This window comes from Geotrypetes seraphini, chromosome 12 (genome assembly GCF_902459505.1).
Source record: "Geotrypetes seraphini chromosome 12, aGeoSer1.1, whole genome shotgun sequence".
NCBI lineage: Eukaryota > Metazoa > Chordata > Amphibia > Gymnophiona > Dermophiidae > Geotrypetes > Geotrypetes seraphini.
In genome coordinates this window covers 32402513-32427269 of record NC_047095.1, presented here as the reverse complement: position 1 = coordinate 32427269, position 24757 = coordinate 32402513, and the positions used below count along the sequence as shown (strand labels likewise).

The 24757-nt window shown below is 42.3% G+C and overlaps 1 protein-coding gene across 4 annotated transcripts in view; it reads right to left on the bottom strand.

Moving 5' to 3' along the window:
• Window positions 1-3032: 3032 nt before the first annotated feature.
• TTLL7 (tubulin tyrosine ligase like 7) overlaps window positions 3033-24757 on the bottom strand; it is a 262594-nt gene continuing 240869 nt past the window's right edge. For 2 of the 4 annotated variants that reach the window (XM_033916626.1, XM_033916627.1), the window contains exons 22-23: window positions 12952-13125; window positions 3034-7190 (exon numbers count right to left, since the gene is read on the bottom strand). In XM_033916626.1, the coding sequence (XP_033772517.1) occupies window positions 7070-7190; window positions 12952-13125 (295 nt within the window). In that variant the 3' untranslated portion in view covers window positions 3034-7069. Of the gene's footprint in view, window positions 7191-12951; window positions 13126-24757 lie in introns of all 4 variants that reach the window. The other 2 variants (XM_033916629.1, XM_033916630.1) reach the window with 2 other exon arrangements.

Here is a 24757-nt window from a genome sequence, read left to right as displayed (position 1 = left end):
ATGATGACTTCCTTCGTCCTGGTTGTAATGCTCTTCTTAATAATTCCCAACATTCTATTGGCTTTCTTGGAGGCTGCTGCGCATTGTGCCGTTGGCTTCAATGTTGTGTCCACCAGTACACCCAAGTCCTTTTCAAGATTACTGTCCTCAAGCACTGAACCCCACCATTTTGTAGCTGAACCTTGGGTTCTTTCTCCCAATATGCATGACCTTGCATTTCTCTATATTAAATTGCATTTGCCATTTATTTGCCCACTCTTCTAGTTTGTTTAGGTCCTTTTGTAGGTCTTCGCATTCCTCCGCAGTTCTAACCCTGCTGCAGAGTTTGGTGTCATCTGCAAACTTTATAACTTCACACTTCGTCCCTGATTCTAGGTCGTTTATAAATACATTAAACAGCAGCGGTCCGAGCACCGACCCCTGTGGAACACCGCTCGTGACTCTCCGCCAGTCCGAGTATTGGCCCTTCACTGCAATCAGTGCTTAATCCATCTGTATACATCCCCTTCCACCCCGTGGTTCCATAGCTTCCTAAGTACCCGCTCATGGGGTACATGCTACACTGTAGTTCATCCAAATAGCAAGAGGGCATATTTGAGGCAAAACTAGGGAGGGGACCAAATTTAGCATACCCAACAGCAATAACTGAAAGGGAAGAAACGTCCAAGTCAAAAAAGAAGGATGTCAAATTAGACCTGTTTCAATCACATCTGGGGTATAAAAAGGTGCCCTGATGGAGCAGCTGCCCATTGGAGGGATTAAGGAATGACTCTTCATGAATCCTCTGAAAGTGGCACCAGAAAGGGCAATGAGGCATCCTGAAAACATCAGGTATTATGGGCATTCTGAAGATAGCAAGTTGATCTGAAGGGCAGCCTAGTAGTCAGTGCAGTGGACGGGTGAGCCAGGGGGCCAAGATTCAAATACCACTGCCAGGCATCTGTGCAGAAGAGCAAATTGGTTTTCTCCCAATTGCCAGAGCAAGCATCTTTGTTTGTTTGTTTGTTTTTTGTTACTTGCCCAGGATCAAACCCATAACCTCAGGCTGCTGAAGCAGGAGCTCCAACCACTAAGCCACTTCTCCAAACTAAGTAACATTGTGCTTTAGTTCTGATAAGTAGCAGCAACAACCAAAAGAGACATTAAAGGCTGGAAGATTTTGTGTGTGTGTGTGTGTGTGTGTGTGTGTGTTTGCTGCTCAAGCACAGAAAGAGTGGCTTAGTGGTTAGAGCTCCTTCCTCAGCAGCCTGAGGTTGTGGGTTTGATCCTGAACAATTTTAGAGTGATTTGAACTCAACTGTTGTGTGTCTGTTATGTGAGTGTATGTCCTGTGCCTAATAGCTGCATTCTTCCTATAGGCATGGGACTTATACTCACATAACAGACATGTGGCGGGGCATTATCAAAACATATGTCTAAGTCCAATTTGGACGTATGGTGCTAGATATCCAAAGTCGGCAGTAAGAAAATGCCTATTTTTAAAAGGCAAACCACCATATGTCTAGAAATAATTTTTTTTTTTTTTTTTAATCATCTATGTGGATGTCCAGGCCATTGGGATGCCTAGACCACCAGGACATCTATCTTTATATAACGTTTTCGATCAAAATTTTGTCCACGTCCAAATGCCCAGAACAAGACCATTTGGACGTAGGAGGTGCCAGTCCTGTAATGGACTGGTCACCTAGACATGGCAACAGAGCAGTGGAGCACCTTACAGGGCACTGCTGTGAACTTCACATAAAGGGTGACAGATAAGCATCTTATCTGAACTCTCTTATAGGTTATGATGAACCACCAAAATCTACTCTACCCACCTGTCTACAACACCAATAGCCCATATGGCTGCAAGTGGCAACTATATTGCAGTAGAGTAGGGTTTTGGGTGAGCTCACATTTTCCACCATAAGTGTAGCGGTTAGAGTGACTTATAGGCCTGGTTCACCATCCACCAGGCTATTTAAGATAACTGTGTGCAGCTTTACTAGGCTTTCCTATACCAGATGCTGATGTTCTGGATACAGGTATGTATGTTTGCATTATGATCTTTGTGGGTGTGAGGGGGGTCAGTGAGCACTGGGGAAGTGTGAGGCGTCGTACCTTGATGCATGCAGTAGTCTTCTGGTCAGTTTGGGTTCCTTTGTGGCACTCAGACCCTTCTAAAACAGGTCTAGTTCCAAACGTATAAATTCAATCCAGGATGTCTTACAAAATATTTGATTATTGCTGCAAGAATCCATGTCTAATCCACCCTTGAGTCCGCCCAAAGCCCACCCATAACATGACTCCACCACAGCCATCTCATGCTCTGAAAGTACAGAGGCTGGAACACCTAATCTAATCTAATCTAGTCTTCGATTTATATACTGGGTCATCTCCCAACAGAGCTTAACTCGGTTCACATGTAATTAAGACTAGAGTATATAAGAAGAGAATGAGAGAGGTAAGAGCTGTATTATTATCATTTCGTTGATACTGTAGTTAAGCCGTTTAAATATTGTGTGAACAGCAGAGTTTTCAGGGCTTTACGAAATAGCTGTAGCTGGCCTATCAATCTAATAGAGTCAGGAAGACCATTCCAAATCTCTACTAGCTTGAAGACAAAAGATTGACTAAGCTTCCCAACAGATTTAATTCCCTTAAGGAGGGCAAAAGGTGACTTATATCTCTGTGTATTCCTCGAATGACAAGATCTAAAGGTATTCCAATATAAGAGGACTAAAGGATCAAATATTCCATATAGAAGCTTGACGATTATGCATGCACATTTAAATTGGATCCTAAAGCGGACTGGGAGACAGTGAAGCTTTCTCAGCAGAGGAGAAACATGATTATACTTTCATTTCCCGAAAGTAAGTTTTGCAGTCATATTTTGTATTAACTGAAGTCATTTTAGACTGCCCTGCTTAGTGCCCAGATAAACTGAATTACAGTAGTCTAGTTGGGCAAGCACAGTGGATTGTACCAACACTGAAAAATGTTCTTGAGAGAATAATGATCTAACTTTCCTCAACATACGCAGACTGAAAAAAACAGTTTTTTGTCAAAGAATTTATCTGTTCGTGAAATGTAAGTGATGAGTCTAGGATGATACCAAGCACTCTGTAAGAAAAATCTATATGTAGTGAAATGCCTGTTTTCAATATAATAGAAGAAGGGAGTTTTTCTAATCTTGGCCCAACCCAAAGCAATTTGGTTTTAGCAGCGTTCAATTTCATTTGGATGGACAATGCCCACATTTGAAGTTTAGAAATGCAGCAATCTATACCAGAAACCAAACTGCTATGACTGGGGTCGACTTCCAATAAAATGAAAATATCATCTGCATAATATAGGCTCTGCTGATGTGAAACAAGTTTTTCAGAGAAGTCATAGATACATTGAACAGAATCAGTGGCAAAGGAGAGCCCTGTGGCACCCTGCAGCTGGATTTCCATGTAGAGGATGTCTCACCCTTCAAATATACCTCATAGGATCGCAGTGATAGGACTTTACTAAACCAGTTCAGAACTACTTGGTTTAAGCCTATATCTGATAGCATACGAATCAAGATGTCATGATGGATGACATCAAACGCGGCTGATAAATCAAATTGCAACAATACTACACATTTGTTTTGTGTCTGTAAATTTTGAATCTTTGAAATTAGCGATAATAGGAGGGTCTCCGTACTCACTAGATGGTTTTGATTATCGTCACTTGGACGTCCTGGTGATTTTGATGTTCAAGTGCTGATTTAGGATGCTTTTTGGATGTCTATTATTTTTGATTATGAGCCTGATAAACATCTGCTGGCAGCTCCAAACCTCCCATAAAATTTTACCCAGTAAGAAGTGGGCATTTCCTTTTGTGCATCACAAGGAGAGCTCATTTAAATATTAATGAGCTCCTTGTAATGCATTTGCATAGTGTTCTTGGTGGCTGCTATTGCAATCAATGCCCCTGAGAACTCTTTTGAGCATCAGAGGCTGAGCTGCCAAGCAAATAAGACTAGCTACAACCTGTCTTATGTGCACGGCAGACTTTTGTGCATCAGGGCCTTAATGGCTGAGCAGCTCACTAATACAGGGTCTGACATCACTCTGTAAGCAACATAACCCCTCATGTCAATAGTCAGAGTAGCTGATGTGTTTTTGTAATGGAAAAGGTGGCCCAAAAAAAGCTTGTGATGGTTAAGATAGGATGTCAATAGATGGGTGGCATCTATGCAGGTGAACATGTTCTGAAGAGGCAATGGTATACTGTATCAAGCTTTTTAAAGAATAAAAAAAACACAATCTATATTAGGACAGAAACCAAGAATTGTCATTATTTTAGCATTAAAAAAATTAATACAATTTGGCTACTGTTGCTAGCAAAGGATAAGCACCAAACTAACTAATTAGATTTCTCACTGTAGCTAAAATCCAGAATTGAGAAAAATTAGTTCTAAAACATTTATCTGTAGCTACCAAATAAGGCAGAAAAACTACACGGGAGAGGAAAACAGTCACATATACAGTATCTAGTCGTACGTTTGGCTCAATACAACTTACATCAATGGTTTGAAGAAACAAATTCTTAGTGCACATAAATGTTGCTGGAACTACATAGCCATTGTCAGCAGGTCAATCTTTCTCTAATGAATTGACCTAAAGTCAGCACACTCATGAGCATTTTCTCGTGGCAACATTAAAGACTAGATGTATTAAGGGGGTTCTCCCATTTTCACCCTCACTCTAGAACTCTAGAAAGTTAGATGCCAATTTGCACATGCATGATTGTTACAGTTATACATGTAAGTGCCAGATGCACATTCAGCAGTATTCTATAACCTAGGGACGCAACTTGCTTAATACATAATGCAAGAGGGTGAACAGGTGGGTGGGACATAGGCAGATCCCACAATTACACATTTAACTTACAGAACAAATCTACTGTACGCATGCACATTTATGTACCTAAATGTTGGTACATAAAGACTGGCTCACATTAGTATTCTATAATGGAATCTGGGATCCTAGATATCATTATAGAATTAGCACCTAGTGCACTGCATCTTGGTGGCTAACGTTTGGGCCCTTTTTAGACTTCTTCCTTTGTATCTATGGCCAAAATTCTTAGTACAACCACCCTTCTCCCCAGAAAACCACCCAAATGCTGCATCTGAAGATGTTAAGAACATCTATACAGAAGATTAATCATCATAGTTAATATTTTCACAAGGAATTTGGATCTCTCCCACTCCAACCCCCCACTTCCCCCAAGTTTATAATTTTCTAATACATAATTTTCCTCAATGTAAGAGAGCAAAGATAATTAAACAACTTTGCTACTATCCAAATCTAACGCTTGGGGTCTGATTCATGGAGGCTTTGTCCCATTCTGTGTCTCTGAGGAAAAGAAAGATGATAATCACAATTGTCTTTGATGCAACTCAACGGATTCTCTGCAGGGTTTAAACCAGTGATCAAAGCAAAAGTTTACATGCTTTGTGCTTTGGATTATTGCCCCTGGAAAAATTCCTCACAAAGACTGTGCTTGCTTTCTCTATGTATAATGCTTCTGTTGGAAGCTATGAACGTTGATTGAACTGTACAAGAGTGCGTGCATTGTTCAAGCCCCCAATCTCTCCCCACACTGGTCCACACTGCTGTCCAAGTGTTGTTGAGAAAGACCTATATTGTCACCCAAAGACAGACTAAGCCATTTTTAAAACCTACATTTCTGCAGATAAAAACACATTGGGGGCAAATCTATATGTAGGCATCTCCATTAAGGTGTCAGGAGATTCCGTTTTAGAACAGCAGCATAACCCGGTATTGTCATGCCTTACTTTTATGGACCAACAGTTAGCTGTAGATCTGACATATCTGCGATCACACAAATGAGGTTGGGATCTGTGCAACTAATATTTTGTAAGAACATGCATAAATGGGCCCTTTAAAGACCATTTAAGCGCTATGCTACTTACGCTTACCATTACAGAATAGCACTTAAGCACCTTGCCTGCACTTTCATGGATACATGTATATTTATACAAGTTAAGTGTTCATATTCTATAATTTATGCATGCAAAGGGCTCATAAATACAACTGCACAGCTTTAGAATTACTCTTCTTTTGTCTATATAAAGAGCTTTATCTGTAGCCTTTTCCTCTAAGTACAGAGTAGGGGGGGGAGTCAAAAAGGCCTTCGTAAACTGGATTCCAAGTTCTTGCTTATTAAAAAGACTGAACTGCTTAATGTTCTGAGTTGCTAAATATAAACTGAAAATTTGTTCTCAATGCAAGGCATAAGCAGCACAGGTAAACTGAGGTTAGCGCAATAGAAAAAAGCTTAGAAAATGCTCAGTATTACTTTAGACATTGGATTTAGACAATGGATTGTCCTCACCCTAGTACTCAGAGAAATATCAAAAACAATCTGCATCAACCCAGTATGAACAATAACCTTGTTACTTTCAAGTCTTTGTTTCGCAAAGAAAATTAACAGGGGGTGGGGGAGGGGGCTATAAATCAAATTTGGTTTCTAAAATTCTCTCAAGTCTGTCATACAAATTGTTTATATTACGTCGTTATTTTTTGCTCATATCAGCTGCAGCCCCACTAAAACGCAGTAGATTTCTGTGGACACCCCCACTATGGTATTCCCCACGAGTGCCTCCCAGACTCCCTGCAGAAATCTACGACATTCTAGCAGCTTGTGCTGCACGTTTGTCAACAAATGATCAACATACAGTATTTCTAAAAATAAAAACCTAACAGTATTTCACAATAAATAACACAATTGAAAGCCAATGTACCTATAAATAATATTACACTCTAATGAGTTCTCCAAATCAGTTATACACACTATACACACTAAATCCAAAAATAACACTTCTATAAGGAAAGAATCGTTTAAAAACCTAGCTGGTTACAGCATTCACATGTTTTGTAAACAGTTTATCGGGTCTGGCTTTTTTCAGTTACATTGCCACCTGGTCTTCTCACAGACGGTACACGTAGCACAGTGATTATGTTCAGCTCCACCAGCGCTAAAGGATCCATTTCTACGCTACACAAAGCCTGACAATGTTTCCTTTTCTTCAGATTGGGTCAAACCTAGATGCAAATAAAATACTGGAGCGAGATGTTGCAGATGAGCCATGGCTGAATTTCGAAGGTGATGCTTTCGTGATAAACTGGGCTGTTGCTGGCAGGAAAGACCTGAAAACAGTTCACAAAATCATAGCTGAATCACAATAGACCAACAAAAACAAGAATGACACTTTTCTGTGGAGGAACAGTTTCAAGCAAAATAAGGCAAAAAAAAAAAAAAAAATCAATCAATCAATCAAATAATTTCTGGTAAAGTTTTGAAATAGCATTCTTTTGTCTAAATATTTGATATTCCCAAAACTTTGGCAAGGGTAAAAAGAATCCACAAGAAAATTCTGCAAGCAAAAAGTAGTACATAAACCAGTTGATATTCAAAGTGATTTAAGCAGATGGGAGAGACCGTTTTAGAAGTGAGCGGGTGAGAGGCATTCCAAGGGCGGAGTCAGGGAGAAGCTGGCAGCTATGCAGGTGCCAGCAATATTCAGTGCCAGTGTCCCCCACATAAATAACACTCCTAACTTTGGTTGCTTAGCTATGTTGGTGCTGGCACTGAATATTAGATGGTATCTACATAGCTATCAGTGATGTCCTGAACCTCTTGCATTTTCTCCTCTCCCTCCCCCCCAACATGGCCAGAACCCACTACTTCATCACCATCACAAATTTCCCCACCCCTGATTTCAACTGGCCAAATTCCAGAATTTCTCCCTTTCAGGGACTCTGGCCACATTATATAAATTCCTCTCCCCCTCCCCTCCCCAGGACCCCAAAGGCAATACACGGATTGGCTGATGTCTGGTAGTAGCATCACAAGATTACTGCTGGAGTTGCAGCCACCTTTTAAAAGCAGCAGCCACAAAGAGCAGGAGTGACTGAGCGTTTGCTTCTGCCCTAATGACCCATTAGACCACCAGGGACCTCAAAGTAAGCCTAGGGAAGAGGGCCTACTTACACATGAGGGGGGTGTTTGGAAAGGGGGTGGTGGAGAAAAATTTATGTAACACTAGGATCCCGGGGGGGGGGGGGGGGAGTTCACAATTAGGGTCAGGAGGCTAGGCTATCCGTGTATGCCAGTTCTGGCTATTCAACCAGGACCTGTATAAATATGGGTGGCAAATTCTTGGCTGGTCAGTCCCTGATATTCAATGCCAGTGCCTGGACATGACCCAGCATTGAATATCTGGGGCTAATTTAGCTGGCGATAGTCAGCAGCTGCAGGCTGAATATTGACAAGAAAGCATTTAAGGGGCTTCTGTTCAATTCGTAAATTGAGCCCATTCAGGCAAAAGATTCCAGATTTTTGCCCCAAACTGTCATTTCATTTTTAATATTCTAACTCAGCACAATAAGAGTTCTGTAGCATGGGTAGATGTATTACAGAAGGCTCTTGTTGTCTAATAGGGGGAGTTCTGTACAATGTAGAGTTTGACAAAATTTTCTTTGGATTTAGGTGCCAGCTGATGAGCCCTCTGTCTGCCCCCCCCCCCACCACAACCACTATGGTCTCTACTAAAGTTGAGGAGGGGTCACTTCTGTGGTCAACTACAGCTCCTTCGTGGCCTAATTTACTAAAGTTGTTTTCCCAAAAGCTTAGTAAATCAGGTCCTTAATGCACTCCTGCCTGCCACTGGAAGACACGCATAGCCAACAGGCCCCCTCCCTACCCTGTCTCTTTCTCTATCCTGCCATCACCCCATCTTATTCTTTCTCTACCATTTTGTCATCACCTAGTCTTGATCTCTCTCACTGCATCCTGTTGCCACCTAGGTTTTCACTTTTAGCGCATTCCTCCCCAAAGACTCCCTCACCTATCCCATCATCTACCTGCCATCATCCATGCCCTGCCTAGCTAGCCTTTACCATCCAATAAGTTTGTCAGACAAGACACCAGCCAGCTCTCACCACTCAGGAACTCGATTAACCTCTCCCCCCCCCCCCCCAGGTAAGTCAAACTCTCCGCCTACCACCCATGAAGCTGGTCAGACCCCCACCCTGCCTAACAAGCCAGTCAGCCAACTGCCAGCACCTACCTCCTGAGCTAGCCCTCATCACCCAGGCAAGCTTGTTAGCTAGCCTCTCCCTGGTAGTTCTCACCACCCAAGGAACCACCTCGCCCACTCCTCCACACACATATTTCTTTAATACAGTATCCTCCTCAGCCTCCACCACCAACGCCAGTCAGCCTTTCTCCCACCCCCTAGCTAACCATCACTACCCATCTGTCAAGGAAGCAGGAATTCCTCTTGTCTGTACTACATAATTTTATACTGAGTTGAGCTGCAAGTTGCAGGTGTTCTCACCTTGGCCTCGGGTTCTCAAGTCTCATGAAACAAGTACAAGAGTTCTTCCACCAAACAGCTCAAACTCACACAGAGCCAAGCATTACAGAGAATAGGAAGTTCTTGTTCAATAGTGGTAGTGATGAGAAAAAATAAAAAAAGGGAAGGGGGGACAAAAAAAAATCCCAGACACTAAATGGCAACCTGAAACCTGACATTTTTCCATCCCTGGAATAATTTCCAGCATAATTAGTGGCACCAAACATACCATCAATGCTCTAACTGTAAGGAACAGCTGTTTCAATGTTACTTTACATGCCTACAATAATAATTTCTTACTCAGTATAATTTCAAACTATGCGTTCTAGGAAGGTAGTTTACTTCAGTTACCTTCTCTGCATTTTGGTTAACACAATACCTTGATATGGGCCAGGATGCAAAATACAGAATAGAGAAACATTTCATCTGAGTAGGAAAAACCATGTCAATATTGCATTTGAATGAAGCCTTAACCAGACAGTCAATCATAGTAGAAAAATTTCTTAACCCTAGACATGCATGTCAGTAAAAAAATTCTTATACACGAATACAGGATGTCCGATGCAATACTCGGAGAGCCCCCCCCCCCAGGATAGAGACTTGGTAGTACTGGTTGACAAGTCAATGAAACTGTTCGCGCAATGCGTGGCGGCAGCGAAAAGGGCAAACAGAATGCTAGGAATGATAAAGAAGGGGATCACGAACAGATCAGAGAAGGTTATCATGCCGCTGTACAGGGCAATGGTATGCCCCCACCAAGAATACTGCATCCAGCACTGGTTGCCGTACATGAAGAAGGACACAGTACTACTTGAAAGGGTCCAGAGAAGAGTGACTAAAATGGTTAAGGGGCTGGAGGAGTTGCCGTACAGTGAGAGATTAGAGAAACTGGGCCTCTTCTTCCTTGAAAAGAGGAGACTGAGAGGGGACATGATCAAAACATTCAAGATAATGAAGGGAATAGACTTAGTAGACAAAGACAGATTGTTCACCCTCTCCAAGGTAGAGAGAACGAGAGGGCACGCTCTAAACTTGAAAGGGGATAGATTCCATACAAACGTATGGAAGTTCTTCTTCACCCAGGGTGGTAGAAAACTGGAACGCTCTTCCGGATGCTGTTATAGGGGAAAACACCCTCCAGGGATTCAAGACAAAGTTAGACAAGTTCCTGCTGAACCGGAACGAACGCAGATAAGGCTAGACTCAGTTAGGGCACTGGTCTCTGATCTAAGGGCCGCCGCGTGAGCGGACTGCTGGGCACGATGGACCACTGGTCTGACCCAGCAGTGGCAATTCTTATGTTCTTACATACTATCTGATTCCACATATGCAAGGTCATTTTCAAAGTAATTTTTCAGGGTACATAGGCACCAACATTTCAAAATGACTGGGGGAGCCAAACACATGCAGTCCCATTTTAGGGCATATAAGTCAGAATTGAGATGTCCAGATGAAGATGTCTCAAGTTTCAGCAGTATTTCAGAACTGATTCTACTGACATAGTGAATGAACATTTATGCACTGAATTCTTGTGGCATGTGAATGAGCCGAGCGGTCATTGCACTTCATCTCCCCTACACCCAGGTGATTCTGGTCTTTCAGGCACTGTTCTTACACCTTTATCACATGACCTTCCTGGTCTCTTGGGCCACCAAAAATTGTTCCAGCCATTGCTGGTCCCTCTGGTTGCCACCAGTCACTCACTCCGAATTATCAAAGGAAAACAATGTGGGGACTCTGCCTTTGTAAATTAGCTACAAAAGCACCTGCAAGATGCCCGGGGGGAATGGAGGGTCAAAATATCCCAGTATCAGGATGGTTTTATTATAAAGTCAAATCTCATATGTGAATAACAATGGTGTGATCTAGGACAGGACCTAACATGTTCCTTGTTTCAGCAAAATATATTAGTGCCTTTTTCAAGAATTCTATTTTTATCACAATCTCAACAAATACATTTGAAAAAAAAACAGCAATTCTATAGAGAAAATCAATAAAAAGTACATTCATTTTAACCCCTTTCCATTGCTTGGACCATGCTGTAGACCTCTGCATCATATTTTATAGCATTCATTTGGAGGAATAGTCTTGCAGTTAGAATGGCAGGCTGAGTGACAGGGAAGCCAGGGCTCCAATTCCACTGATGCTTCTTGGTCTCACCTCTCATTTTCTCAAGTGCAAACTCAGATCCTCATTTATTGTATTGCTTTAATGACAGGTATGCACTTACAAGTTCATTTATTAATGAGTCACATTATTTGCCTATCTAGACATTGAGGGAGGAGGGAGTTTTTGCTGCAGGTTGGGGGGAGGGGGAGGGAGAGGAAAAGAGAGGGCACTGTTGTGGGGTGGGAGGTGGCTCAGGATCTCTTTTTAAAAAATAAAAAAAAAGTTATGCAAGCCCTGGACCAACATTCAGCCAGGGTAGCATAACTCTTATATGGGCCCAAGCTGAATATTAGCTAGGCCCTCATAAACTCCGGCACTCAGTCTTCCTAAAATTAACCCCCAATATGCAGTGCTGGTGCCCGGACATGGCCTGGCACTGAATATTGGTGGCTAATTTAGCTGGCTGACCACTGTCGACTGAATATTGTGAGGAATGACTATAAACACATGCAATGTAATGGCATAGCCAGAAGACCACACATTCCCCACCACCAAACTTATAAAGTTAATACATTGGCTGGTGTGGACCCCCAAGCCCTGCCAGCTTAAGTCATCCTCAGCACATCACGCATGTTCAGACTGAAGTATAGCTTGCATCAGGGGTTGATACAGTATACATTTTATAGCAAGAGAACAACACTTGCCCATACAGGATTAACCCCCGATGCAGCCCAATGGTGAAACTTGTCATTTGATAAATGAATAAGGAATGCCTGATGCACGAATAAAGGATTTTTAATTCAGAAGCACGGAACTTCATATATTTTTCATATTGTTGTGGTGCATCAGCCTCTCTTGGTTTCTTTGGACTCAAGTACAATCCTCATCTCATACAGATTCCACCACATTGATCATTTCTCTTCCTCTAGACCAGGGGTGTCCAATGTCGGTCCTCGAGGGCCGCAGTCCAGTCGGATTTTCAGGATTTCCCCAATGAATATACATGAGGTCTATTTGCATGCACTGCTTTCATTGTATGCTAATAGATCTCATGCATATTCATTGGGGAAATCCTGAAAACCCGACTGGATTGCGGCCCTCGAGGACCGACATTGGACACCCCTGCTCTAGACAGTACTAAAATCTGGTTAAGTCGGGAGAATGACATCATCACACCCAAAAAGGAATGAGCATCATACATATTTTAATGATGCTGATAATATATTATGCAATTCTGAGCATGAGCCAGTCTTAAACACCTAAGAGGGGCTTTTACTGTAATTTACCTCTGGTATACAGGGGCCTTGAATTTCCTACTTTAAATCTAGGATGTGATTATTTTCATTCCCTGCAGTCAAATAACAAATAGCTGCATTTTTCAACATCGCAAATTTAGATGAACTGGGGCCCAAAGTTATTATTCTGCAATATCAAATATCTACCTTGTGTCATAGTAGTCGTGGCTTGTTGCAGTCACTGATCCTCTTGAGTCTGTTCCACATTTGTATACCACCAGCACGCAGTCTTTGCAAAGCTGGACTAGGCGCTGGCAACACTGGAATTCCAAAGGAGTCACTACTTCTGTGCTTTTACTGAACATGGTTTCCCAGGAGGACCTGTTGGCAAGGAAACAGCCATGACCTCATGTTCTCGGTCACAAATAGCAATCTAAGAGCATTAGTGCAACATAGCAGATTTAGTATTGGAGAGTTAAAAGGAATGACATGTGACCTTGATCTGTTTACTGGAAAAGGCCTAAGCCAGGGGTGTCCAATGTCGGTCCTCGAGGGCCGCAGTCCAGTCGGGTTTTCAGGATTTACCCAATGAATATGCATTGAAAGCAGTGCATGCAAATAGATCTCATGCATATTCATTGGGGAAATCCTGAAAACCCGACTGGATTGCGGCCCTCGAGGACCGACATTGGACACCCCTGGCCTAAACTGTATAATCCAAATACTGACAGATAGAGGAAGCAGCAAACACCCCCCCCCCCCAAAAAAAAAAAAAAAAACAACCCCAACAAAACAACAAAGATATTTAATCTTCAACATTTAGAAAATATCTACAAAGCATTTTTCATTTCCTCCCGAAGCTACGAGGGGGTGCTGAAAAGTTCTCAGCCCAACCAACATCCTAAATTCTGAGCATTATTTTGCCCCTGTAGCTGAAAAGAGTGTTATTTTATTTTGCAAAGTGCCAATTTGCAGAATTGTAATGCTATATTTTGACATTGTTTCAGATCACTGATTGAACCATGTCAACGAAAAGTGTGGAATTTTCAATGTGTGGAACTCTGAGCCGTTATGAAGTTTCTCTTTCCGCAGAAGAAAACTCCAAAGGATAACCATGAATGTATGATGCAAAAATAGAGTGACAAATGCCCATCATACTCCATAGTGAAGAAGTGGTGTGCAAACTTTCAGCATGGAGATTGAGACCAAAAATGCAACAAGGTCTGGGGAGGCCTCAAACAGTATCAGCTCCTGAAATTGTTGATCATGTCATGATCTGATTTTGACAGATCAGTGAATATCAGCTAAAACAATTGCTGAGAAACTACAGATATCCAGGGAACGTGTTGGGTATATAGTCCACAAGAAGTTGGGTATGTAGAAGCTGTCATCCAAGTGGGTGCCAAAATATTTGAATGCTGACAAGAAACGTCAAATGAACCTTTCCAAGTTGATTTTGCAAAATTTTCAGCGAGCTGTTGATAACATTTTGGATTGACTAGCTACTGTTGATGAAACATGGTTACACCACTTTGATAACAACAATCCATACAATAGCGGCACTCAGGTTCTCCAAGGCCAAGGAAATTCAAGTCTCAAAAGTCAGCAGGAAGGGTCATGGCCACAGTGTTTTGGGATCAGGAAAGAATTGCAATGACTGATTATCTTCCAAGGGGCCAAACAGTTAATGCAGAATATTACTGTAACTTGTTGTGCCAATTAGGAACCGATTCTATAAACAGCATCTAAATCGGCCTGCTCCTAAAAAAAATGGTGCCGGCAGCATGCCAATCACACTTAGGCACTTTTTACAGATTCACAGCTAGTGGTGTCTATGTAAAAATGTAGGTGTCAGAAATATAGGTAAGAGCTTTAAAGGCCTACATTTCAGGTGCCTAAGTTTTTAAAGAATCGTGCTTACAGCGTCTAAGTCACATTCTGCCCATAGAAATGCCCACTAAGGTGTTAGGTGCCACTAAGCACCATACAATAGGTACCTATCTTTTATAGAATCAGATAAGCACCTATCACCAGTGTTCCCGCTAAGCTGCGCTGGCGTGCGCTGGCGCACAAAATATTACATCGCAGCGCACAAGTTTCTCGTCACAGCGCACACACGCGTCGCAAAGGTAAGGGGAGGCTGGGGGAGGAATCGGACGTCGGGGTGGGGGTGCGAGGGTTCACGGTCCTCTGTTCTCCCTAGAGTGCGGCTCGTCTAGAGCAGTGGTGCCCAACCTGCTTCCCTTCCCTTCTCACTGCTGCCATCGGGGATCAGGCCGACACCGTGTCTTTGATCTCCCTGCTTCTCTTCCCTGCTGGGCTGACCAACTCTCGTGGCGGCCCGACGTCAATTCTGACGTCAAGAGGACGTTCTGGCTAGCCAATCGCTGCCTGGCTGCCCGGAACGTCCTTTCCGACGTTAGAATTGACGTCGGGCGGCGAGAGTTGATAGGCCCTGTGCAGAAGAGAAGCAGGGAGATTTCGGCCTGTTCCCGATTGCGGCAGCAGCAGCCTATTCCGCGGCGGTGGTGGCATGGGGGAGGTAGGAAGGAAGAAAGAAAGAAAGAAAGAAGGTGGGGTGGGGGGGACAGGGAGCCAGAAAAAAAAGCAAAAAATGGGGCACGGAGGAAGGAAGGAAGAAAGAAAGAAGGGGGGGGGACAGGGAACCAGAAACAAAGCAAAAAAATGGGGCATAGAATCAGAGAAAGACAGACAGAGAAAGAAAGAAAAAGTTGGGGGAGGGAATGAGGTCTGGAGGAGAGGAAGCATACAGGAGGCTGAAAGAAGGGAAGAAATATTGGATGCACAGTCAGAAGAATAAAGTGCAACCAGATGAAATTACCAAACAAAGGTAGGAAAATGATTTTATTTTTAATTTAGTGATCAAAATGTGTCTGAATTTATATATGCTGTCTATATTTTGCACTATGGCCCCCTTTTACTAAATCGCAATAGTGTTTTTTAGTACAGGGAGCCTATGAGCGTCGAGAGCAGCGCTGGGCATTTAGCGCAGTTCCCTGCGCTAAAAACTGCTATTGTGGTTTAATAAAAAGGATGGGGGGTATATTTGTCTATTTTTGTATGGTTGTTACTGAGGTGACAATGCATAGAGTCATCTGCCTTGACTTCTTTGAAAAAAACCCAGAATAGGAATGATAATTAACATTTTCTCAGCATATAGTGTGCTTTGTGTTTTTTAATTTTATTTTTGGTAGATCATTTTGACTTGGTCATTTTAAAGTAGCTCGCAAGCCCAAAAAGTTTGGGCATCTCTGAGCTAGAGCGTTGAAACTGTGTATTTCTATTTTATCCCCCCTTTTACAAAACTGTGGAGCGTTTTTTAGCGCCAGCCGTGGTGGTAGCAGCTCTGATGCTCAGAATTCTATGAGCGTCAGGGCTGTTACCACCGTGGCTAAAATCCACAGTACAGTTTTGTAAAAGGGGGAGGGGTTAGTTTGTGATGACATATTCCATACTAGGCGAAGGTGTTTTCTGTGTTCTGTGTGTTTGAAAGACATGGTTTTCATTAGCAGTTCCAATACTCTGGATCCTTTCACTATTTTGGTTGTATACAAATGATTGTAGATATGGATTTTTTCTACACCAAATGTTTTTACTCTGATTCTATGTGTTTGAACTGCTTTCTGTATATTTCTCATAATATTCAATAAAATTATTGAACTAAAAAAAAAAAAGACATGGTTTTCTGTTAGGATTGACAATGTAGGATTGATCTGTGCTGGTCTGGCTTGTTTAGTTTTACAATGGGTGTATTGATGTACTGCTCACTGCAATATGTAAGATGCTGCCTTTTCCTAGGTACTCATGTGTGACGTGTGGTTTGTTACTAAAAATCATGTTTTTCTTACAGATGGGGGGGGGGTGCCAAAAAATGATGGGCCCCGGATGTTACATATGCTAGGTACGCCACTGTATGTAAAGATACCAGAAAGCTGGCGTAGCAAAAACTTCTAAGTTTTGAGTATTTAACCCTCCCACAATCTCACGGGCACTCGTTTCAAGTTTATTGAGATTTTGATTTAAACGCAATATCAAATATTTTCAATGCGTATAACAAAAATAAATTTGGGGAAATAAATAAAACCATTTGAACAATAAACATACAAACATATCCATAGATGATTAAAATTACATAAGTAGTACAAGGATAAACTACATTTGTTTAAAAATGCATCCTCCGCACCTGCTCATAAATTTGTGGAGTATGTAACTTGTCGCTCATGCATATTTTTTTTTGCACACACCTCATCAAACCTTAGAGGGAACATTGCCTATCACCCAATTAAATTTTTTTTTAATCAATTTTGAGACTATAGGTGCATTCTATAGAATCAGCCCCTTAGTATACATCTTATAATACAGTCATAATATCCATCGTGATTAGTCAAAAGATGCTTTTGGAATAATCATGCTTTTATTGCCTTCTTCTAAAGCCCAATATTAGATACATTTCTTATTTCACTGGGTAATGAATTCCAAAGCTCTGCCCAAAAGTGTTCTCTTCCTAGAAGAGAGCAATCTACAATCTTTACAAGAATGTATTACCAATAACAATTCTCAGGAAGAATGCAAATGCCTAGTTGGTTGATATACAGTAATCAAATCTGTCAAATAACCTTGACATAACCCATGGAATATTTCATTTCTATCTCTACCTCTGTCTTTTTATTTTTCATACTGTTTCTTCAGGTACTTTAGTTAGATTGTGAGCCTTTGGGACAGTTAGGGAATATCCAAGTACCTATCTTATTTATTTAGGTTTTATTTATTGTAGCTTTAATGCATCATTTTTGTAAACCACTTAGAAACCTCACGGTTATTAGCGGCATATAAGAATTAAATTAAATTAAAATATAAAATTAAAAAAAAAAATCAAAATCAGACTTTTAGATTTGATTCTTGCCTCAATTGGCAACCAGTGCAATTCTCGCAATAGTGAACTAACATGATCAAATTTGTTTCCCCCTAGAATAAGTTTAGCAACAACATTTTGTAAAATCTGCAGTCATTTCATCATTTGGCAAAAAGACCTAGCAGTTATATGTTACAATAATCCAAGGAAGTAAGTATTAGAGAATGAGTTATAACCTACAAATAACTTTTTTATAAAAAAATTTTTTCATTCTACACAACAGTTTTAATTTAAACCATATTTTTATTAACATGTTAACCTGAGTTTCCATAGTTAAACCTACATCCAACCCAACCCCCAGGAATTTAATTTCATTTTGAAATTTAACCTCTGTATTTTGGAGTGTCACCACTTCTACAAAAGCGGCTTGATTACTTTTCCCCTACTGTCCAGGGCCTGATTAACCAATAGGCCCAGTAGGCATGTGCCTAGGGCCCGAAATAGTCAGGGGGGTCCGCTGATGGACGACTTACCATGCCATTATTTTTCATATGGCAATGGACCTCCCTCTTCCCTCCCTGCACGGCAATGGGCCCCCACCCGACAACAACAACGCCGACCCCCCCCAAGCAACAGGCCCCCACCCGACAACAATAATGCCGCCCCCCCCCCAGCATTGATGGACGGCAATACATCCAATGTAGCTCCAAGAAGGTCCCGCGATGACTGCGTCTGCCGTAAGAAGTAAGTGATGTCGGAGGGGGATGGACCGACAGACGCAGTCATCATGGGACCTTCTTGGAGCTACGTTGGCTGCATTACCATCCATCGATGCCGGGGGAGCCGGTGTTGTCATTGGGTGGGGGCCCGTTGCTGTGGGGAGCCAGTGTTGTTGTCATCGGGTGGGGGCCTGTTGCCATGCAGGGAGAGAAGAGGAGGGCCCGCTGCCATATGAAAAAAGTGGTTGCGTTGGCTGCATTGCCGTTGATGGCGGCAGTTGGCTGCATTGGTTTCCGTGGATGCCGGGGGGGTGGAGGTGTTGTTATCATTGTCGATGCCGGGTAGGGGTCGTTGCCATAGGGGGGTGCGCATTGCCGTTGCTGTGTGGAAAAGGTGGTGTAGGGAGAGAAAGGGGGCATATGCTGATGGAATAGGTGTGCAGGGAAAGGGGAAAGCAAGGAGGAAGAATACTGGATGGATTTAGGTTGGAGGGAAAGAAAGGGGGCTAATGTTGATGGAATTGGTGTGCAGGGAAAGGGGGAAAACAAGAAGGAAGGATACTGGATGGATTTAGGGTGGAGGGAAAGAAAGGGGGCAGATGCTGATGGAAGTGGGGGGAAGAGGGAAGAGAGAGTGAAATGCCAGACCATGGGGGTGTGGGTGTGGGAGAGGGAAGGGAAGAAGAGGAGAGAAGAGAGATTCCAGATCATTGGAGGAGGGAATGGAAGAAGATGGATGCCAAACCAATGGGGGTGAAGGGAAAGATGGAAGGGGGAGGCATACAGTTTCTGGAAGTGGCATAGGACAGGGTAGTTGGGAAGAGAAACTTAGAGATGATGGACCCTGGGGCGGTGGGGAAGGAGGGAGAGATCCTGGATGAAAGGGTAGTTGAAAAAAGGACAGATGGTGGATCTGGGGATGGTGGGGTCCATTGCTGAAGCTGTGGATATTGACACAAAAAAGGAAAGATGCCAGATCTCTGAGGGAGGGAAGGGAAATGGAAGGGGAGGACAGAGATGGAAGATGGATGGTTAGCATGGAGAAAGAAGAAAATGACAAATGGGCAGGAGACCCTGGCAAGCAAATTATCAGAAGACAACCAGAGCTTGGGACCAACAAAAGGTAGAAAAAATAATTTTATTTTCTGTTTTGTGATTACAATATTTATTTTGTTTACACCACAGAGCCGGTGTGGAGCTGGAGATGTTGTAACCCTATATGTCTGCTAAGACTAAGCCTTAGTCTCTTAGGGGTCCTTTTATTAAGGTGCACATTTAGCGTGTGCAAAATCAGTTAGCGTACCTTAATAAAAGGACCCCTAATTATCTTAATTTAAAATTTGACCCGCGACTTAGCCTTTTTTTTCAGATTTTGGCCCCTTATGTGATTGATCTTGACACCCCTGATGTAGAGTGAGGCAGTTAGGCGATGTAAACTTGGGTATTAATATAGACTTATATTTCGGATAGTATTACAGCTTTACAATATATTTGAACGCTTTTATATATGTATTGAAAGGGTTCAGAGTTAATGTCCTGGGTAAGTAGGTGGGAAGGGAAGGAAGGGGGATTTGTTCAGAGATGTTTGGGGGTTGCATAGAAGAAAAACTGTGCACTGGTATGCTAATTTTTGTTTGCTTTGAATTTAAAAAAAAGAAATATAAGTGGAAATAAAGAAGTAAATAAGAAAACAGATAAATGGGTGCAGGGTGTGGGCGGGGCATGGGTGGGGTGTGGGTAGGGCAGGCCCAGGGGGGCCCAGTGTACTTGTGTGCCTAGGGGCCCTCGAAGAATTAATCCTGCCCTGCCACTGTCATATTAGATGTAGTGGTTTTAACCAAATTACATTTGTCTTATCCATATTTAATTTCAGAGTATATCCAGTTAAAGACCTTCAAGATGAACTGCTTACACATCAAATAATACAGGAAAAATTAATTCAATATTGTCTGCATAGAAGAAATATTCAATATCTTTCTTCTAAATCAATGAACCTTAGGGTCTCTTCTATCAAGAGAGCTGCACTGCTCCCGAGGCTCATAGGAACTCTATGAGCGTCGGGAGCAGCGTGGGCCATTCAGCGCAGCTTTCTGTGCTAAAAACTGCTAGTGCAGTTTGATAGAAGAGGCCCTAAGTCTCTCAAATATAAATTAAAAAGATAGGGGAAAAAAGGAAAAGCCAGGGGAGCTCCTTGGGTCATCTGCCATTGTTGTGAGAGGTTCCCCTGCCAACTTCAATAAATATGTTCTGAATCAACTTGTTTACTATAGTCTTTATCTGATATGAAAAATGGAGGCAAGAAGGCAAAAAAATTCCCTCTGAAGAAAAAAACAACTCACTGCTGTGATTGAAGACATGTGGAAAAAGCAAAACTGTGGGTCCCATGTGATTCAGGCAAGCAGGAAGGTACAGTGCACATGAACAGTGTAGGCCTACCAAAGGCTTCTGTAAGTCCTGGAATACTAGGTGGCATCCACGCTGGGGCTCTATTGAGACACATCACCCACTTGTGAGAATCCTATGCCGTTTGTCTTCAGAAAACACCAGTTACTTTGGCAGAGACATTAGGCAAAACTATTTATAAAGTAACAATTCTGCTTTCATCTTTCCTCCCGCTGAGAACATATGGATACTCTCTATACAATTCTCTTCCAGAACAGTACAGCATTTAATATCAGATAGACATTAAAGACATTAATTGACACTTACGGTCTTTGAGATTAGCAGTGCTAAGAGTCTCAGGGATCCTGAGCTCTGAAGCAAGCTAGATGGCAAGCTGGTCCTGGGTGGAAGTGATATAGCCAGGAGCTGGTTGCTGTAAATGGTTCTTGTATTTCTCTCAGCCTCTGGATTTACACAATAAGCCCAATTTCTCTCTCATTCATAATCTGTAAGAATGGGTTGAGCAGGTTCCCCGATCCCACTGTCCTAAAGTGCTAAAGTGTCTTCTGATTACTGTATTCGCTCCTAGATTTCTACTTATAGACTGCATGATTAGGGTTACCAAGTACAGTATCTCTATCACTAGAATTGTATGGACTTGGAGAGAGTTTGAGGACAGGGGTTTTTGGAGAGTGTTGGAATTGAAAAAAGAGCTTTCCATCTCTGCCTGCAGTATTTATAGACTCCACCCCCTCTCTTTCGGTTTATTAACCAACTCTGTTACAGAATGAGGTAAGAGAGTTTGAGGACAGGAGTTTCTGTAGAGGGCTGGAATTGAAAGTCTTCCATCTCTGCCTTCAGTATTTATAGACTTTACTCCCCTCATCATGGTATATCAGCCAGCTCTGTTATAAAGCAGTGTTTCTCAACATGCGGTATGTGTACCCTTGGGGGTACACGAGCTGCTTGTTGGGGGTACGTGCCACTGCAGATATTGCCTGCCTGTCTGCCTAAGCCGCCACCACCACCCCCCTCTGTCAAAGCCAACCCAACCCCAGCCCCCACTCCTCTCAGCTGGATCCTACCTCTCCCCAGTTCCCAATTCCTACCAGCTCCCCTCTACTGTATTTTAAAAACTTCAGGCAGTCTATTAATAACCCTCAGTACGTTTGTATATTTACTTTTCTAGTCTTTCCTCTGCTCCTATGACAAGTAAACTACTTCTTTGACAAAATATTTATATTATACATCATCTTCAAATCTGTTCTATTCATGCTTCTATTCCTCATTCCCCATCACTTTCACTCTATTTTTGGCTGTTTCCCTCTAACACTCTTTATCTTTTTCATTCCATTTTCTTTTCTAGACCTTTTCAGTCTGTACTTGCACCTGATTTCAACATAAATTATTCTAAAGAACTTTACTTTTTTCTTCCATTCTTCTATCTTCTCAGAAATTGTTTCAAATCAGTCTGAATCAATTACTGTGTACCCTTTCCCTATTAACCATGGTGGTCTCCTAGATGGGAAGTCAAAGTAAACATCTATTTTGGACCTATAAGGCAGAACATTTTCAAAAGGATGCCCAAGTCAGAATGTTCCAAGTAGTAGTCCATCTCACATGCATTTCCTGTTTAAAAATATGTGAGATGGACGTTCATACCCTGGAAAGGTCCAGCATGAACATTTTACAAACTCGAATGTCCAAATTATGAATGGGGAAATCAAGGGACATAGACATCTGTATTTTAGCATTTCTGAAAACTGTCACACAGATGTTCATGCAAACCAGAGAGGCAGCCTAGTGGTTAATGCAGTGGACTATGAATTAACAGCTCTGTCAAGCCTTCCGCTCTCACTGGCAGATCCCCAATTTTGTGGGTCTTCTCCCACACTTTTCTTGTCACAGTATACTAACTGTCTTATCTCACCTTTATCCATATGCTCATTGTGATACTCCACCACTTCCTTGCGGGCACATGATGATAGCCTAGCTGTTGACAGTGATGGCTCCTCCCTCACTGTTGACATAGAAAGGTTAACAAAACGCTCCTTGTGACCTTGGGAAAGTCACTTAACCATCATCGTCAATTGCCTCAGATACAAACTTCAAACTTACCCTCACTTTTTTCAAGCTGTGCTAGAGGTTTTTAGCATGGGCCAGTGAGGTAAGTGCTCCGGCGCTCACAGGAATTCCATGAGCGTCAAAGCATATACTACACCAGCTCACACTAAAAACCTCTAGTGCAGCTTGATAAAAGGGGCCCTTAGCTTTATTAAGCTTTTCATAAGCTCTTACCCCCAAATTCTATAAAGAGCTAAAAACTGTGCACATAGATTTGATCGTGTGCCTAATTTACACACCCAGTTTAATCTAATCTAATCTAATCCTTAGGTTTGTACACCGCATCATCTCCACGTTCGTAGAGCTCGACGCGGTTTACAGTAGGAGAAATAGGAAGGAACTACAACAGAGGGTTAGAGGTAGAAGTGTGAAGAAAATTTAGAGGACTTGGGATGCCAAGATATAAGAGTTTCCTTGATTCCTAAGTTGGAGGGAGACTTACATTTTTTGAGAAAAGCCAGGTTTTCAGATGTTTGCGGAAAACTTGGAGAGAGCTCAAGTTCCGAAGAGGGGAGGTAAGGTTGTTCCAGAGCTCAGTGATTTTGAAGTGGAGGGAGATCCCTAGCTTTCCTGTGTGGGAAATGCCTTTTAGCGAGGGGAAGGATAGTTTTAATTTGTGGGAGGATCTGGTGGTATTAGGGTTTGAGGAATTCCAAGAAAGAGGGATAAAGGGAGGGAGGATGCCACATAGGATTTTGAAAGTTAAACAGGCGCATTTATAGTGGACCCTGGCGATTATCGGAAGCCAGTGGAGCTTGGCCAGGAGCGGGGAGACATGGTCAAATTTACTTTTAGCGAAGATGAGCTTGGCCGCGGCATTCTGAATCCGTTGGAGTCTGTGGAGGTTTTTCTTAGTTAGGCTTAAGTAGATAGAGTTGCAATAGTCCATTCTGGAGAGGATGATGGATTGGACAAGGAGGGTAAAATGTTTTTGATGGAAGCAGGATCTAACTTTCCTCAGCATGTGAAGGCTGAAAAAGCATTTTTTTACCAAGGATTGGAGGTGGTCATTGAAGGACAATGTGGAATCAATGATGATGCCCAAGACCTTGCTCAAAAACTCAAGCTGCAGAGAGGAGCCAGAGGGTAGTGGGATGGAGGTGGTTAGGTGATCTAGTTTTGGACTGAGCCAAAGAAGTCTTGTTTTGGACTCATTCAATTTCATTTGCACAGTGTGGGCCCAGGATTGTAGGTTCATTATACAAGAGGATATGTTCTTAGACAGGTCGGTGAGGTTCGAATCGGTCTCGAGGAGGACGAGGATGTCGTCTGCATAAGTGTAAATTGTTTCAAGGGGGGATAGGTGGAGGAGTTTTAGGGAGGACATATAGATGTTAAAAAGGATAGGGGATAGTGGAGAGCCTTGCGGGACTCCACAATTCGGTTTCCAGGGGGAGGATGAGGTGCCATTCATGTTAACAATGTAAGAACGAGAGCGGAGGAATTTAGAGAACCAACCTAGGACTATGGAGTTGATACCTATCTCAGAGAGTTGGTAAACAAGAATATCATGGTGAACAACGTCGAAAGCAGCAGAAAGGTCAAATTGTAGGAGGACGGCGAACTTGTTTCGAGAGTGAAGTTGTTGAACCCTTGAAATCAAGGAAGACAGTAGGGATTCGGTGCTGAAGTTAGGACGAAAGCCATATTGATAGGGTAAAAGAATAGAGAATCTCTCTAAGTATGATGAGAGTTGGGAAGAAATGATGGACTCTAGCATCTTGGTTAGGAGAGGGATATTTGCAATTGGGCGATAGCTGGATGGTATGGAAGGGTCAAGGTCAGATTAACGAGCCATTTAGCGCTAATTGGGATCTTAAGAAGTCATTATTGGTGCTAATTGTTTTTAATTAAATTAAAACTTATGCACCTAAATGTTATGGATGGGTCCAGAAAGGGGGTGTGGAAATGGGAG